Source organism: Hyperolius riggenbachi, chromosome 10 (assembly GCF_040937935.1).
Source record: "Hyperolius riggenbachi isolate aHypRig1 chromosome 10, aHypRig1.pri, whole genome shotgun sequence".
NCBI lineage: Eukaryota > Metazoa > Chordata > Amphibia > Anura > Hyperoliidae > Hyperolius > Hyperolius riggenbachi.
The window spans coordinates 236,705,137-236,722,461 of NC_090655.1; the positions used below are offsets into that span (position 1 = coordinate 236,705,137).

Here is a 17,325-nt window from a genome sequence, read left to right on the forward strand (position 1 = left end):
AAGTACCCCCAGTCAGTGATGGTCTGGGGTGCCATGTCAGCTACTGGTGTTGGTCCACTGTGTTTTATCAAGGGCAGGGTCAATGCAGCTAGCTATCAGGAGATTTTGGAGCACTTCATGCTTCCATCTGCTAAAAAGCTTTATGGAGATGAAGATTTCATTTTTCAGCACGATCTGGCACCTGCTCACAGTGCCAAAACCACTGGTAAATGGTTTACTGACCATGGTATTACTGTGCTCAATTGGCCCACCAACTCTCCTGACCTGAACCCCATAGAGAATCTGTGGGATATTGTGAAGAGAAAGTTGAGAGACACAAGACCCAACACTCTGGATGAGCTTAAGGCCGCTATCGAAGCATCCTGGGCCTCCATAACACCTGAGCAGTGCAACAGGCTGATTGCCTCCATGCCACGCCGCATTGAAGCAGCTATTTCTGCAAAAGGATTCCTGACCTATTGAGTGCATAACTGAACATAATTATTTGAAGGTTGACTTTTTTTTGTTTTAAAAACACTTTTCTTTTCTTGATCGGATGAAATATGCTAATTTTTTGAGATAGGAATTTTGAGTTTTCATGAGCTGTATGCCAAAATCATCAATATTAAAACAATAAAAGGCTTGAACTACTTCAGTTGTGTGTATTTGAATCTAAAATATATGAAAGTCTAATGTTTATCAGTACATTACAGAAAATAATAATCTTTATCACAATATGCTAATTTTTTGAGAAGATCCTGTATATTTGTTAGTGGGTACCTGGTTCCTATAAGGGGCTTCTGTTCCTCCATGATGGTAAAATAAAGCTGCTAGGCCTGTCCTGTTGTAATTTAAGTCCAAGATATTGGACTTTTATTATTATTATTATTATTATTATTATATTTGTATGATATTGGAAACTGGTATGGAATGTGTAGAGTAAGTAGTAGAGAAGGACCATTGAAATGACCGGAGAAGCTATTATTATCCAACAACATGAGGGAGGACCCAGAGGTGGGAATAACTAATTTTCTGCAAAAAAAATGGTCAAAATCCATACCTATTCTTAATCTAGTACTTTAAAAATAATATGGAACTCAGGAGCTAGTTTCTCCATTTCTGGTGTTAGTAAGAGATTTTTTAGAAGCTAGCTCTGTTCTCAACAGTTATAGAGAGCCAGGACTGTCACCCCTGCACTCACCTCGTTCCAGCTGCTACTCCACTGACCAGCTGATGCACACATCGATGTACGTTTAAGTGTACTTGGATGGTTGTACCTTTGATGAAAGCAATAAAACCAACGGTGAGACAGTACCCAGTCTGCATCTTTTTTGCACAAAGTAAAAGTTTCTAATGAGCTTCTGAACAAAAAGAGTGGAGTAATAGAAGGTGACATCAATGGGTCTCACCATTCATGTTGTGCCATTTTTTTTTGTCCATGATCAGACAAGGACTTGTTACAAGCCAATGGTGAAGCTGTGGACTCTCAGATGAGATCTTTGGATATTTAGTTACAGTATTCTCTTCCTTTTTTTTATATATAATTTTTTATTTTTCAAAAGAATTCCAGAATAATACAGTTATCCAAAAGTGCACACATCATCATGTAAATACCAATCAAAACCACCCAGGCGCAGCAATAATAGCAAGCTAGTCAAACAAGGTCTAACATATCATCGCATCCTGGGTTAGGTACCATAAGTCTTAAACATACTATTAAATAGTAGTCAGACACCACAAAGAACATTCTGGATGTTATGCATAAGATGAAGGAAAACAATCAGGGAAAGAAATAGAATTTTTAAGAGAAGAAGAAAAAGGAAAAATAAGAAACAAGAAAACAAAAACAGAGAAAAATAAATCAAAGAGAATTACAGAAGTTGTGATACCATAATTCTCTTTGGAATAACAAGCTTTGGGCTCTTAATCTCTTCTCTTTTGCTCCCAGTGGGGGTCTCCTACCACTCAAGGAGTATTTCCCTTCCTATGTATACAACATATTATTATTTTCTAGATGCTAGCGAGATCGGTTATCCCATATGAGCAGCTTGTAAGATGTTTCTGCTAAACAATTTTTCTGAATAATTTGTACTTGTACCAATAGTTACAGACAACCCAGCAAGCTCATGGTGAACCAGAACTCATTGGAGTGTGTAAGGGGCTACAAAGGACCAAAAAGCCCTCTTGATAAAATGTTAAGCAACACAAGTTGTTTTGCTTTACATTTTAGTAAGAGGGCTTTTTAGTCCATTGAAGCCCCTTATATACTCCAGTGAGTTCTGGTTCACCATGAGCTTGCTGGCTAGTCTGTAATTTTGGGTGTTTCGAGCCGTACTCCATAGAGCCACATTAATCCATGCCATGCACTGATGAGGATCAACCAATCCGAAACAGTCTGTATGCATGTTGTATTATTGTGGCTCTGTACAATTAAGTTGACACATCATTGAATTCTAGCGGTCCTGGGGGTGTGGATAGCTTACAGGGGCAACCAGGTATAATTTGCATATTCAGCAGTGATGCATCGTGGAGAAATCATATGCTCAATCCAACCTGAATTATCACAAATTTCTTTTGTTTTAAGAAGGCAAACTTTTGTTGTACTTGTACCTATGAAACCCTTGCTTACATTGTGTCTCATGAATGATACCACATTTCCTGTATTGCAGAAGGAGGGGGGACATCTTGGGGGACATCTTGAAGGACAGAATGTTCAGGAGGAGAACATTGTGATAGAAGATTGGGAGGTCCCATTCCATCATCAGGTAGGAACTTAATGGGTTAGCAGTGCTATTTATGTTATGATATTTACATTGGCCACATAATTACTGTTCTGTTTTTTTGTTTTTGTTTTTTAATTCTTTCAGTTCTTGAGTAAAACTCTGATTGATTTGGGCCTCAATGATGAGGAAGATCTTAATGATGAAGATGTAATGAAGGAATTTTTGGAAGGAAAAAAGAATCTCTATGAGGAGATAATGGAGAATCAGACACTCCTCACACCTTTGAGTAAAAGGAGACGTTACTCACCTGTAAAGGAGAGAGAAGTACGAAGGGTCCACCTAGATCCTCCACCATCTGACAACGACATAAATACACATACATGTTCAGTCAATGTGTGCGTACCTCCTACAGAGGAGAGCCAGGGTGAAACCGAGAGATGCCAAAGTCCTTGTAATTCCAAGGAGTGTAAACAAGCTGAGCACAACTACAACCGACGTTCTCAGGTAGGTGGAATGGAATGTTGGTGCTAGATGATGACTCCAAAGTCTATATGATTGTGTTCAGAGTCCCCACAACTTCAGGTTGACATTGTGCTTGTTTTATGATTTTAGGGCAAAGAGCTGATTGATCTGAAGATTGAACTTAAAGAGCGAGTAGGGATGTACCTGAAAGGAGACAAGTCTAGAGAAGGAGGTGAAATGATGGAGACCATTAGAAAAGCAAAGATTTCCAAGGATATCATCATGGGTAAGCCATGGACATTAAATGCAGAAAGATTATCATTCTCATTTTAAGGAGTCCAAAATCTGCAGAGTGATGGAAAGCGATGATTCAAGGAACTTTAGATAGACATTGTAGGAGTTGGTGGTATAAAGAAGTTATACAGAGTAGTGGAGAAGGACCTTTCATATGGAGGTTTCAGTGGAAGGACAAGATATTTATGAATGAGCCTTTCAAACCGACTGAAAAAAAAATGTAGAATTTTTTTTTATAGATACATACAGTACTTAAGTGTGGGACAACATTTCCACTGGAGACAATACACATTAAAAAATTGCTAGAGACTTAATGGTCGACCTCAATCAGTCATACAAAAACATGCATGCCACCTAGATCATGGCCGTGATGCATACCCAATAGTCCAATACCAGTACTGAAGTAATTAATTGTTGGTCTGTGGTGACCTGGCTAGGCATACAGCATATATACAACATCACTTGTGAGAGCCCTTCTTGGCTGCAATATAAGTGCACCAAGTCCAATTCCCGTGCTGCTCAGAGTCTTTCACAATCACTGTTGGTATAGTTGTTTCAGCATGCATATTCAGCACCTGGGCCAAAACTCACAGATGGGCCAGCGGCTAACGCAGCATCCCAAAATAAACCAGATTGTTTGTGCCATACATCCAACAGGCATGTGGGTTAAGCCCCTCTGCTGGTGTCAATGCCAATATCCTAGAGAGGTCCCTACACTAACAGAGGATGCATCTGCATCACACACATACAATGAGTATATCCACGATTAGGCACATGTACATCATTAGCAGCGAGGAGTGTAACTGGCAGAGACCTGGTATCTGTACCATAATTGGCTCAACAAAGAACCAAATTTACTGGCTCTGAATCCCTACTTACCAAGGCAGTGATAAAAAGTGATGGGGAATCACCAGATTTTTCCTACAACTGGAGTCTGGTGGAGGACCAGCAGTGTGGATGCTTTCTTTTCTATAGCAAGAGTCAGATAGATACCAGGATTGGAAGACCTACCATCTTAATCTGATTTATTCAGGCCATGGTATGTCCACAAAAAATAAACTGGCTCCAAATAGACAATTTGTGGTAGTCTAGAGGATGTTTTATAACTTGTGAAAGCAATGTTTTCAGTTGAAATGACACAAACTGAACAAGCTGATCAATGCAGCTGACAAAAGGGTCCAGTTTAAAATACTAAAGTTCTTTGCATTTAAATTGACCTTTGCAGAAGTTGGATATCAGGATTGAGTCTCTTCGTGAACCACCATTTCCTCTTGACAGCTAATATAGAAATGAATGCAGACACAGTACACAAGTGGCACGAACTCCAACATCATATGGAAGGTCCATCTCCATTCCTCAGTATAACATCATAGCACCAACAAATGACGAGGAGATACTGTACACCATATGAAAGGCTCATCTCCATCCCTCAGTATAACATCATAGCACCAACAAATGAGGAGGAGATACTGTACACCATATGAAAGGCCCATCTCCATTCCTCAGTATAACATCATAGCACCAACAAATGACGAGGAGATACTGTACACCATATGAAAGGCTCATCTCCATCCCTCAGTATAACATCATAGCACCAACAAATGAGGAGGAGATACTGTACACCATATGAAAGGTCCATCTCCATTCCTCAGTATAACATCATAGCACCAACAAATGACGAGGAGATACTGTACACCATATGAAAGGCTCATCTCCATCCCTCAGTATAACATCATAGCACCAACAAATGAGGAGGAGATACTGTACACCATATGAAAGGCCCATCTCCATTCCTTAGTATAACATCATAGTACCAACAAATGAGGAGGAGATACTGTACACCATATGAAAGGCCATCTCCAATACTCAGCATAACATCATAGTACCAACAAATGAGGAGGAGATACTGTACACCATATGCAAGGCCCATCTCCATTCCTCAGTATAACATCATAGCACCAACAAATGAGGAGGAGATACTGTACACCATATGAAAGGCCCATCTCCATTCCTTAGTATAACATCATAGTACCAACAAATGAGGAGGAGATACTGTACACCATATGAAAGGCCCATCTCCATTCCTCAGCATAACATCATAGTACCAACAAATGAGGAGGAGATACTGTACACCATATGCAAGGCCCATCTCCATTCCTCAGTATAACATCATAGCACCAACAAATAAGGAGGAGATACTGTACACCATATGCAAGGCCCATCTCTATTCCTCAGTATAACATCATAGTGCCAGCACATGAGGGGAACCTGCACACCATATGAAAGGGCCATCTCCATTCCTCAGTATAACATCATTGTACCAACAAATGAGGAGGAGATACTGTACACCATATGAAAGGCCCATCTCCATTCCTCAGTATAACATCATAGTGCCAGCACATGAGGGGAACCTGCACACCATATGAAAGGGCCATCTCCATTCCTCAGTATAACATCATAGTGCCAGCACATGAGGGGAACCTGCACACCATATGAAAGGGCCATCTCCATTCCTCAGTATAACATCATTGTACCAACAAATCAGGAGGAGATACTGTACACCATATGAAAGGCCCATCTCCATTCCTCAGTATACCATCATAGTACCAACACATGAGGAGGAGATACTGTACACCAGGGGTGCCTAATAGGTCGATCACGATCTACTGGTAGATCGCGACCGCCTATTTGGTAGATCGCGGCTGGTTCGGCCACGTCATGTAAAAGTTTGCGCCGGCAGCTGTCAGAATCTGCTGCCAGCCGCTGGCCAATCGGGAGAGGCGGAGAGGAGAGGGGCGGTACAGCGGGAGAGGAGGACGCTGCCGCGACGTCATAGCTGGGGGCGGTGCTGGGCACAATGCGTCAATGCACGCTGCCCGCCGCCCCCTTCGCTCGCCGGACTCCGGAGGCATTCGCAGCGCGGCTGATGGAGGGGAGACCAGGAGGAGCCCCAGACACCGCCGCTGGAACTGGAGGGAGGTGAGTGGCCCCTACGCCTAACTACACTATACCTGGCTAACTATCCTGAAGGTCCCTGCACCTAACTACACTATACCTGGCTAACTATACTGAAGGTCCCTGTACCTAACTACACTATACCTGGCTAACTATACTGAAGGCCCCTACACACCTAACTACACTATACCTGGCTAACTATACTGAAGGTTCCTGCACCTAACTACACTATACCTGGCTAACTATACTGAAGGTCCCAGCACCTAACTACACTATACCTGGCTAACTATACTGAAGGTCCCTGCACCTAACTACACTGTACCTGGCTAACTATACTGAAGGTCCCAGCACCTAACTACACTATACTTGGCTAACTATACTGAAGGTCCCTGCACCTAACTACACTATACCTGGCTAACTATACTGAAGGCACCACACCCAACTACTCTATACCTGGCTAACTATACTGAAGGCACCCACACCTAACTACACTATACCTGGCTAACTATAATGAAGGCACCCACACCTAACTACACTATACCTGGCTAACTATACTGAAGGCCTCTACACCTAACTACACTATACCTGGCTAACTATCCTGAAGGTCCCTGCACCTAACTACACTATACCTGGCTAACTATACTGAAGGTCCCTGCACCTAACTACACTATACCTGGCTAACTATACTGAAGGCACCCACACCTAACTACACTATACCTGGCTAACTATACTGAAGGCTTCTACACCTAACTACACTATACCTGGCTAACTATACTGAAGGCACCAACACCTAACTACACTATACCTGGCTAACTATACTGAAGGCACCAACACCTAACTACACTATACCTGGCTAACTATACTGAAGGCACCAACACCTAACTACACTATACCTGGCTAACTATACTGAAGGCCACTATAACTATCTACCTTTACTGAAGACACGTATACCTGAGGAGGAGATACTGTACACCACATGAAAGGCCCATCTCCATTCCTCAGTATAACATCATAGCACCAACAAATGAGGAGGAGATACTGTACACCATATGAAAGCCCACCTCCATTCCTCAGTATAACATCATAGTACCAACAAATGAGGAGGAGATACTGTACACCATATGAAGGGTCCATCTCCATTCCTCAGTATAACATCATAGTACCAACAAATGAGGAGGAGATACTGTACACCATATGAAAGGCCCATCTCTATTCCTCAGTATAACATCATCGTACCAACAAATGAGGAGGAGATACTGTACATCATATGAAAGGCCCATCTCTATTCCTCAGTATAACATCATAGCACCAACAAATGAGGAGGAGATACTGTACACCATATGAAAGGCCCATCTCTATTCCTCAGTATAACATCATAGCACCAACAAATGAGGAGGAGATACTGTACACCATATGAAAGGCCCATCTCCATTCCTCAGTATAAATTCAAAGCACCAACAAATGAGGAGGAGATACTGTACACCATATGAAAGGCCCATCTCCATTCCTCAGTATAACATCATAGCACCAACAAATGAGGAGGAGATACTGTACACCATATGAAAGGCCCATCTGCATTCCTCAGTATAAATTCAAAGCACCAACAAATGAGGAGGAGATACTGTACACCATATGAAAGGCCCATCTCCATTCCTCAGTATAACATCATAGCACCAACAAATGAGGAGGAGATACAGTACACCATATGAAAGGCCCATCTCTATTCCTCAGTATAACATCAGAGTACCAACAAATGAGGAGATACTGGACACCATATAAAAAGCCCATCTCCATCCCTCAATATAACATCATAGTGCCAACAAATGAGGAGGAGATACTGTACACCATATGAAAGGCCCATCTCCATTTCTCAGTATAGCATCATAGTACCAACAAATTAAGTAGAGACCTTCAATATGATATTTTACTTTGATGAAGTGCAGATTTTGAGTGATAGCAATTCTTCTTTCGATTGTGCTCCACTCTTTGCTAGAGAATATATAAGACTCCTTATCACAAAACATAATATATGTCTGCAGATAAAAGTTTTATTTTAGTTTTACAACACTCCATATGTTCCACGCTGGGAGAATTTCTCAGGTTTACTGTTTTTCAGGATGCAGGTAAAAATCTCCTACAAGGGCAGAGCCATTACCTAGTAAATCTTTCTTTGTAGAGAGGAAAGAGAAGAATCTCCATCTAGTTTATATTGTCCACCACCTGCCAAAACCACCACTGTTCATATTATATCCATAAAGGTCCTGGGGGGGGGGGGGTCAGGCAAGAACAACTTGGCAGAAAGGTTATTGCTTGTAATACGTTTTAATATGCATTTTTTGTTCCTTCCAATAGATGAACGTGATGTTGAGAAGACCACTGAAGAATTTATTATTTTATCTGATTATGGTACAGAGGATGCGTATATCCTAGATCACACACCAGGAGGGAGCTGCATTACTGGGAACATCCCTCACATAGCTTACATTGTGGAAGGATCAGTAGATACATCTAATCATGAGATATCTGTTGAAGAACCTCAAGTTGTTACTTCCCCAAATGTCCATCCACAATGTGTTTATATATCAGCAGATCCTTCTTTTGAGCAGGAATCATCAATGGCAATGTCGGGTGATAGAGCCACACCCGAAAGCAATGATATCCCGCCTTCTGAGTCCGATCACAGTTCTGCACTTGAGGAACAGAAGAAGACCTCTCGGGAGCTCCCATTTTCATGTTCCGAGTGTGGGAAATCATTCTCCACAAAGTCGATATTTGTCAGACACCAGAGGACACACACTGGTAAGAGACCCTTTTTATGTTCCGAATGCGGAAAATGTTTTGCTTATAAAGAAAGCCTCAGTGCCCATCTGAAAACCCACACTGGAGAGAAGCAGTTTAAATGTACAGAGTGTGGGAAATGTTTCAGTCAGATCAAGGCACTGTTGTTACACCAGAGAGTTCACACCAGCACCTATCCTTTTTCCTGTTTTGAGTGTGGGAAAGGATTCAGTACAAAAGGACACCTTCAAGTGCATCAGCGAACCCACACAGGGGAGCGGCCATTTTCCTGTGGAGAGTGTGGGAAAACTTTTATCCATATAGGAGGTCTTCGTAAACACCAGAGGACCCACACGGGTGAACGCCCTTATGCATGTACATACTGTGGGAAATGCTTTGGACAAAAAGGAACGCTTCAGACGCACCAGCGGATCCACACCAGTGAGCGTCCGTTTTCCTGTGCAGAGTGTGGGAAAGCTTTCACTCAGAAAGGAGACCTTAATACCCACCAACGAATCCACACAGGTGAACGCCCTTATTCCTGCTCAATGTGTGATAAATGCTTCACCCACAACGGAGCCCGTCTCCGGCATGAGATAACTCACACAGGTGAGCGTCCCTTTTGGTGTTTAGAGTGTGGTAAACGTTTCTCCCAGAATGCCCTCCTTATCAGACATCAGCGAACCCACACAGGTGAGCGGCCTTTTGTTTGTTCAGAGTGCGGGAAATGTTTCTATGAGAAGAGAACCCTTGTTTCACACCAGCGCGCGCACACTGGTGAACGTCCCTTTACTTGTTCAGAGTGTGGGAAGAGCTTCAGAGAGAGAGGCAGTCTCCTTAGACACCAGCGGAGCCACATTGGGGCAGGTCCTTTTCCATGTAAAAAGTGCGGGAAACGTTTTCCAAGTAATGAAAGTTTGTTCTATCATGAGAAAACGCACTCCCGCCGATAACAGCCAGGGATAAACGTGTGCTGACATTTCTTAGCTTGAGCTGTTTTGTCTAAAATAATGCTTTTACAATAAACAATTGCTTGTTCAGTTTTATGGATTCTGATGGACAGAGTCATTTTATACCTCTTGGAGACTACAGCAGTGAAATCTCCCAGCCCCACCCCTCCTGACTCTATTCCTGCCCACTTTGGAGTCTTGTCTCTGTCCATAGGACTATGCACGGGACAAAGTGACATCTTACCATGGAACTACTGTATGTATCTCTTTCCGAGAGCTGAAGTTCATATATGAGAACCGTCTGACCTGCCATATTTAGTCACTCTTTTTATCCATCTTGTGATCATGCAGCCCTGCCATGCTATATAGCCTGGAGGGTGACACCACTTTTCAATTTTTGCCACTCTGCATCTTACAGTGTCACTTCCTCAAAACCAAACTGCTCTTTGGATTGTGAATTGTCTTTGGAGTATGAGGTTCCTTCAGCACGCTTCATCCTCCTGCAAAACCCACCTGAGAACTCCTCCTACCAGCCCTTTTAAGACATCCTCTCTGTCTGATTTCTGTTGTACTGCTTACTTTGGGATATGTAAAGAGAGAACATTTCATTTAAGGGAGATTGTATTCCGCATCCATAACTTGGAAGTCACATTATCACACTGTTTACATGTGATGACCAAGGAGCACATTTTATACCTGCTAACAATGTTTTTTATTTGTATAAATTAGTTGTCATGTTGGCTAAGTCCCACCCCTGAGGAGCTGACAATCAGAGGAGGGGATGTCCCTCTTCATATGCAGATTATCAAATATCAGCTTTATGAATTAACAAAGGGTCCAAGAGATGCCATCCATGCTCCAGCATTGCCACGACAACCTCCCACAATATATTGGGGGGGGGGGGGGGGGGGGGGAGAGAATATTACCTTGTGGGTGTCAAACATTGGTCAGTCCAGCCAGAGATAGCTTCATACAAGTGACATCCTCCACAGAGTGGACTGAGCTTCAATCACAGTCTGTAAATTGAAGCCTGCGAGGGAACAGGTTGCATTAGTGTCTGGTACATTACTCAGCATAGATGTCGTCTACTCTCTAAACTTGCCTCACTGGGATTGCTGTGACATTATATGCTACCTGGAAATGAGAACTCTTCTTCTATTGCCTGTAAGGAAAAAACTCCTTAAAACTCCAAATCAAAGACCCAGTTTCTGAATGCATTTGTTGGATTTATTGGCAATATATTTTAGATTTTGAATGCACATAAATGTTATTAATTCATATTTGCAAGGAACAAAAAATATAAAATACCTGTTTCAGCAGTTTATTGCTTGTGGGCTCCTTGCTGCACACCTCCCAGCTCCCGCTCCCACCTTCCCTCAGAATCTGCTGCTTGATTAGAGTAGTGGGGGGGGGGGGAGCTGCATGAGAAGTCTGCAGGAAGGAGGTGAGGCTTCAGTAGGAGGGGCCTAACATGACCCACCTCCAACCCTTTGTGGGGAGAAGCAGGATGTTGCACCTGGTATTTTTCACTTATTAACTGTCACTGAAAATGTTCATATGCTTTCAGAATCTAAAAGACATTGCTAATAAATGTATTCAGGAAACCGGACTTCACTTAAACGTGGCCTTTAATGGAAAATATATAGGGTTGCTACAATATGCAGTTCAGGGGTTAATCGCCAGCGCAACTGTTTGAAGTATGTTCATTGCGCTTAAAGTAATCATAACTTAAATTGTTCGTTTACTTAAAGTGGAAACGTGCATGCATTTTTTACATGTCCTGTTTCACAAATCACTGCTGGTGTTAGAAGCCAGCGCTGTGTACATTATAAAATGTACTCTTACCAGCGACAAACTCCTTTGCTTTTAGCCTCCACCCCCATTGCTTGCCTGCTGATGCTGTAAGGCCACTGTGTATTGTCATTGTCAGGTTGTTGGGGTTGTGCTACCCTCTACTGGCATGCATGGTCCTGCCCCAATGCAATCATTCCCCTGTCCCCAGATTAATGCAGAGGTGCTGGAACAGCTGGGCATTCCACCAGGGTGTTCCTTTATGGGCTGTGCACAATGATATCATCACGTGGCCCAGGCATACTCCTGTGTTGCCCACCGCTGTGGTGCTGAACTTATTAGATCATACTGTCTGATGTCCCTGTATATCGCATGCTGATACACGTAGCTGACATCAGGTTAGCAAAGCGTAAGTGCGCTCAGAACACAACGGATGCTTAGAGCCAGCATGGGAAGGCTGGAAGTAACAGCAGGAGAGGTGGTGGTGGTAGTGTGTGTGTGTGTGTGTGTGGGGGGGGAAGGGTTATAAGTGGCCACAGCAGGTCAGTAAGACAGGCCTTGTCCAGTTCTGCTAAAAAATAAATAGAACTGGGACACTAACCCCTGTTTAGATGTACTTGAAATGTCTTTAAATGGGGCCCAAATCAATTAAGCAATATGTTTAAATCGCTTACTTTAGACCCATTTTGTAAGACTGGCATATCACTCCCAATACGTACAGTATAAGCTCTGTGCCTATCCTGATAGTAACCTAGATGCAGTGTGTGCAGATCCCTGCAACCCCCAGTATGTTTAGTATAAGCTGTTTGTGCCTATACTGATAGTAAATTAGCGGCACTATGTGGCCATCCTGGTACCCCAAGTATGTTCAGTATAAGCTATTACTCTGTGCAAATACTGATAGTAAACTAGCTGCAGCATGTGCCGATCCTTGCTACCACAAGTATGTTCAGTGTAAGGGATTACTCTGCAGATATTATAGTAAATTGGCTACATAGTGTGCTGATCCCTGCCTCCATTATTAAGTACAGTACAACCTGTTACTCTGTGCATATATTAATAGTAAATTATCTACAGAGTGTGCTGAACCCTACTACCATTAGTAAGTACAGTACAACCTGTTACTTTGTAAATATACTGATAGTCATTTAGCTGCAGCGTGTACTGATCCCTGCTTCTATCAGTATAAGCTGATACTCTGTGCCTATACTGACAATAAACTAGCTGCAGTGTGTGCTGATCTCTGCTACCTCTAGCATGTACAGTATTAGCTGTTACTCTGTGCATATACTGATAGTAAATAAGCTGCAGCATGTTAGGATCCTTGCTTTCATCAGTATGTACAGTACAACCTGTTACTCTGTGCCGATACTGATAGCAAAGTAGCTGCAGCGTTGCTTATCCCTGCTTCTATCAGTAAGTCAAGTATAAGCTGTTATTCTGTGCTTAAACTGATAGTAATGTAGCTATGGTGTGTACTAATCCCTGCTGGAATAGTGTTAGAAACACATCTTCGCTACCAGTTCTAGTCTTTCTTTCCCTCTCACCTGCATTGCTTCTCACCTCTGTGCAGCTCTTGTCAGCACTTCAGCACACAGAGTACAGAGCATCTGACTAGCAATCAGACGTTCTTTAATCTAAACCGTGGGAATGGCTAAAAAACAGTAATGCACATCAGGTAGCTATGCAACTACAGTATATTGCTTTATTGAGAAGAGCAGCATTTGAAAGACACATTAACCACACTGCAGTGTAAGCACATTGGCACTTTAATGACTTGATTGTTAGACTGACCAACAATGGAGCCATTAATGGCGACTAAGGATATTTTACAAATAAAATTGTCATTCAGCTACAGAAGATGATTAGACCAATGGGGGCCTGAATGGCCTCAGCAGATTTTAACTGACTGTTAGCACTTCTATATCACTGAACAAATATTTTAGGCAAAGGAAATAGAGGCTTCAAATGGACAAACAGTAGAAGGAGGAGTCTACAAAGTGAGAGTTCAGTGTGGTGTAGTGTTTAGGGTGTAGCTAAGAAGTTAATGGATTTTGTTATTGTGAGACCAGAGTGTGTACTGGCCCCTAAGCAAGGGAAACCTACTGGGTGTGTGTGTGTATGTGTATGTGTGCTGCTGGTATGAAAGTGACCAGCGTGTACAGGACTGGAGGGGGAAGGGACTGCTGAAGGTTATCCCGGGAATGTGGCGCCCACTAGGAGACCAATAGACTACAGGAAGGAGGTACTGGTACCCCCATTTATGTTTAGCACCCCATTTTTCCTACATAGAATGACGTGGGTGGATTCCACACAGTAGACTGCTTAGTTTTTCTCCACGACCTCTCCTGTTAAGCTACCTCACGCCTTCCTACCACACCTTCTCTGTTCATGATGGTCCAGTGATGCAACAGTCACATGACCAGTCACATGACCATCACACCACAGCGCAGAAAACCGCAGAATGAGGCTTGGCATTGTAATAATTTTTACGGTTAATACTATGCCCTCCCTACATACGTTTCTAACCCACTAAACAAAGTCTTCTCTAAAAACCTCCCTAGGAACCTCTCTAAACATTGGCCGTGTGTAGACCATTTACTGTCTATTGGTCAGACTTCTGTCTTTGGGGCTTAGAATAATCACTGCCATCCATTATCTCCCTTGTATAAACGCATAGAAGAAGGCAGAGAATGGCCACTACGCCAGCCACTAATACTTGCTGAGTCTTTTCAGATTTTTGGCTGTTGAATCAGTAAAGATGGGCGGGTCATTTAAAAAACCTTCCTCAGATAAGCTTACTGCTACCAACCAATGATCTGAGCAGATGCAGATTTTATGCAAATGTAAACACTGTGGAAACAGACCAGTCCTATGCGACTGCTGCATTTGCTTGATCAAAAGCAAGCTGCAGAAATTTGCATACAATTAACCTAAGCCATGCATTTTTAGCATCTCATTAACCACACGTAATGATATGCGGGCACTAATGTTGGTTCCTATCTCGGCTGGACTGGTGTAGAAATTGCCTATTCATCTTATTCCGCTTATGCCTGGACTCTTATATGAATTAATAGGGGAAACATTAGATTCTGGGTGGAAGAGAAATACATAATTCCCAGAATCCGGTGTCTTCCCCGTCTTTTCATGTACAGTTTGGTGTCGCTACCGTATGCATATATCGGAGCATTATTTATCTATTAGGACATTTATAAATAAAGTTCAGTTTTTGCTATATGAAAAAAATGAACATTTAATTTGCACTAATTCATAAATCCTCTTCTGAGTAAAGCTATGCACAGACGCTGGTTTGAACTCAGCTGAGAATGGCGAGTGACTCCAGTGTGTGTACATCGCCTGCCTGCTATAGATTCTGCTTACTTAATTGATCTCTGATGCCCGAGCACTGCCTGATCGCCTTGTTCTCCCCACTTTCCCACCTGTGGTAAACTGCTTCGCCACTCGCCGCTTGTCTCCTCGCCCCCCTCCACAGCAACAGGAGCATCGCTAGCCTGGAGGCTAGTGAAACGTCTGTACAGCATCAGCACTGCACTGTTGCCCAAGGGATTGTGTGCCAATCTCTGTTGGACAACAGAAATGCCTCTGTGTGTACAAGACTTAACCAGCGGGCCTGCTCATTCCTAGTCTCAAACACCCCCTCCCTCTGGTCACATGGGCATGCAGGGGGAAGCGTGATTGCTCTGTAGAGTGAAGCCACTCCTTCTCTGCTGGCCAATAGCCTAGCATGACATTAAGGAGGATAAGGCATCAGACAGACTCTGCAGAGAGGGAGTGAGAAGGCAGATAGATGGAGGTTGCTGAGGAGGAAATAGGTAGCAATTCATTAATTAGTGAAGCATTTCTTTTTTTATCACAACAACTGCAAGAATTTTTTTCCCACATAACTGTTTTTATGCCAGGATTAATTTCAAATAGCATTCTATGAAATGTCTATACAAAACTCTCCCAATCTCCTCAAAACCTTATGTTATGAACTATTTCACCCTATGGGGTTGATTCACAAAGATGACTTATTATTCACCACACCTGTATGGAGAGATCATTCATGAGATGAATGTTCAGTTAAGTCAGTTAAGAAGAGATAAACAATGAGTTAAATTAAATAAGGAGAGATTAATCAGGAATTTAGTAATTTTAAAATGGAAAACACAGAGAAATGCACTCTGTATGTATTTAGAGTTTAGCCTGTCTAATTCCCTCTCATCTGTGACTAATCACAATTGTAATTTGATCTATCAGCTGGCTGCTTCTGCAGAGCAGCTAATTTGTAAACACAGGGTGTTAACCCAATGCCTGCTTCCGTGAAAGCAGGAAGTAGACACACTGAAGATTTATTGCAGGATTTGTATCAGCTGTAACAAAGAAATGTTTTCTTCAAAGGGTATTATGCTGTTGCTTATCTTTTAGAGCAGAGAGGAAGTTCTGAGTTCAGGTCCGCTTTAAGGAGACATAAATTGTGAGTTAATCAGTAAGGTGAGACAATTAAACAGAAAAGTTTTTTTTGTAAGTCAGCCCCCATCAAAGAATAATCTCTCCTAAAGGGGCCCATACACTGGTCGATTTCAGCCATCAATCGATCAATCGATTCTATAGAATTAATCAGAAATCGATTCTTTCAAATCTATCGATCGATCGTTTTGCGGCCGATTTCAATGGATTTGATCTATCTGACAGGATGGAAGATCTAGGTCAATCTGCTGCTGGCAGCAGATCGATGACCCATAGAGTTACATTGGATCTAATGGTCCAATAATGCATTTAGATAGATTTCCAATAGATTTCATTTTAAAATCTATTGGAAATCTGTTCCTAGTGTGTGGCACACATCAGATAGATTCCTGTCAGATTCAACCTGACAGGCATCTGACAGAAATCTATCTGATGGTCTAATCTGCTGCAAATCTATAAGTGTATGGCCACCTTTATTTGTCTTAACTCGAAAATCGATTGACCAATCGATTTGCGGCCTATTTTGATCAATTTTGATCGACTTCAATCGATCTGACATGCTGGAAAATCTAGGTCGATCTGTTGAGATGGCTTATCATTTTGCATTGGACCTAATGAAAATCTGATGGCAAAAAAATGCCATCAGATCGATTTTTCAATAGATTTCATACTGAAATCTATTGGAAATCTGTTCCTAAACAGGATGATCTATCTGCTGCTAATCTAACGAGTGTATGGCCTGCTTAACTCTCCTTGCTCCTGATGCATGGATCGCTGGTAATATTGCTATGTGCCAGTGGAGCACCGCGAGATGTGCAATTAGCAAGACCAGGGTGCATGGGTGACGCAAGCGTTTCTATGGTAACACATTACTGGCTTAACACGGCATACCATAGCAACGTTTGTGGTACTTCTGTATTGCA

General features: G+C 42.3%; 1 protein-coding gene across 1 annotated transcript in view; it reads left to right on the forward strand.

Annotated features, from left to right (window-relative positions):
• The window catches only part of LOC137536958 (zinc finger protein 721-like), a 67,889-nt gene that overhangs the window by 28,011 nt on the left and 22,553 nt on the right, over positions 1-17,325 (forward strand). The window contains exons 4-7 of the mRNA XM_068259124.1: positions 2,649-2,744; positions 2,847-3,206; positions 3,315-3,450; positions 8,766-10,128. Of these exons, the coding sequence (XP_068115225.1) occupies positions 2,649-2,744; positions 2,847-3,206; positions 3,315-3,450; positions 8,766-10,128 (1,955 nt within the window). The remainder of the gene's footprint in view (positions 1-2,648; positions 2,745-2,846; positions 3,207-3,314; positions 3,451-8,765; positions 10,129-17,325) is intronic.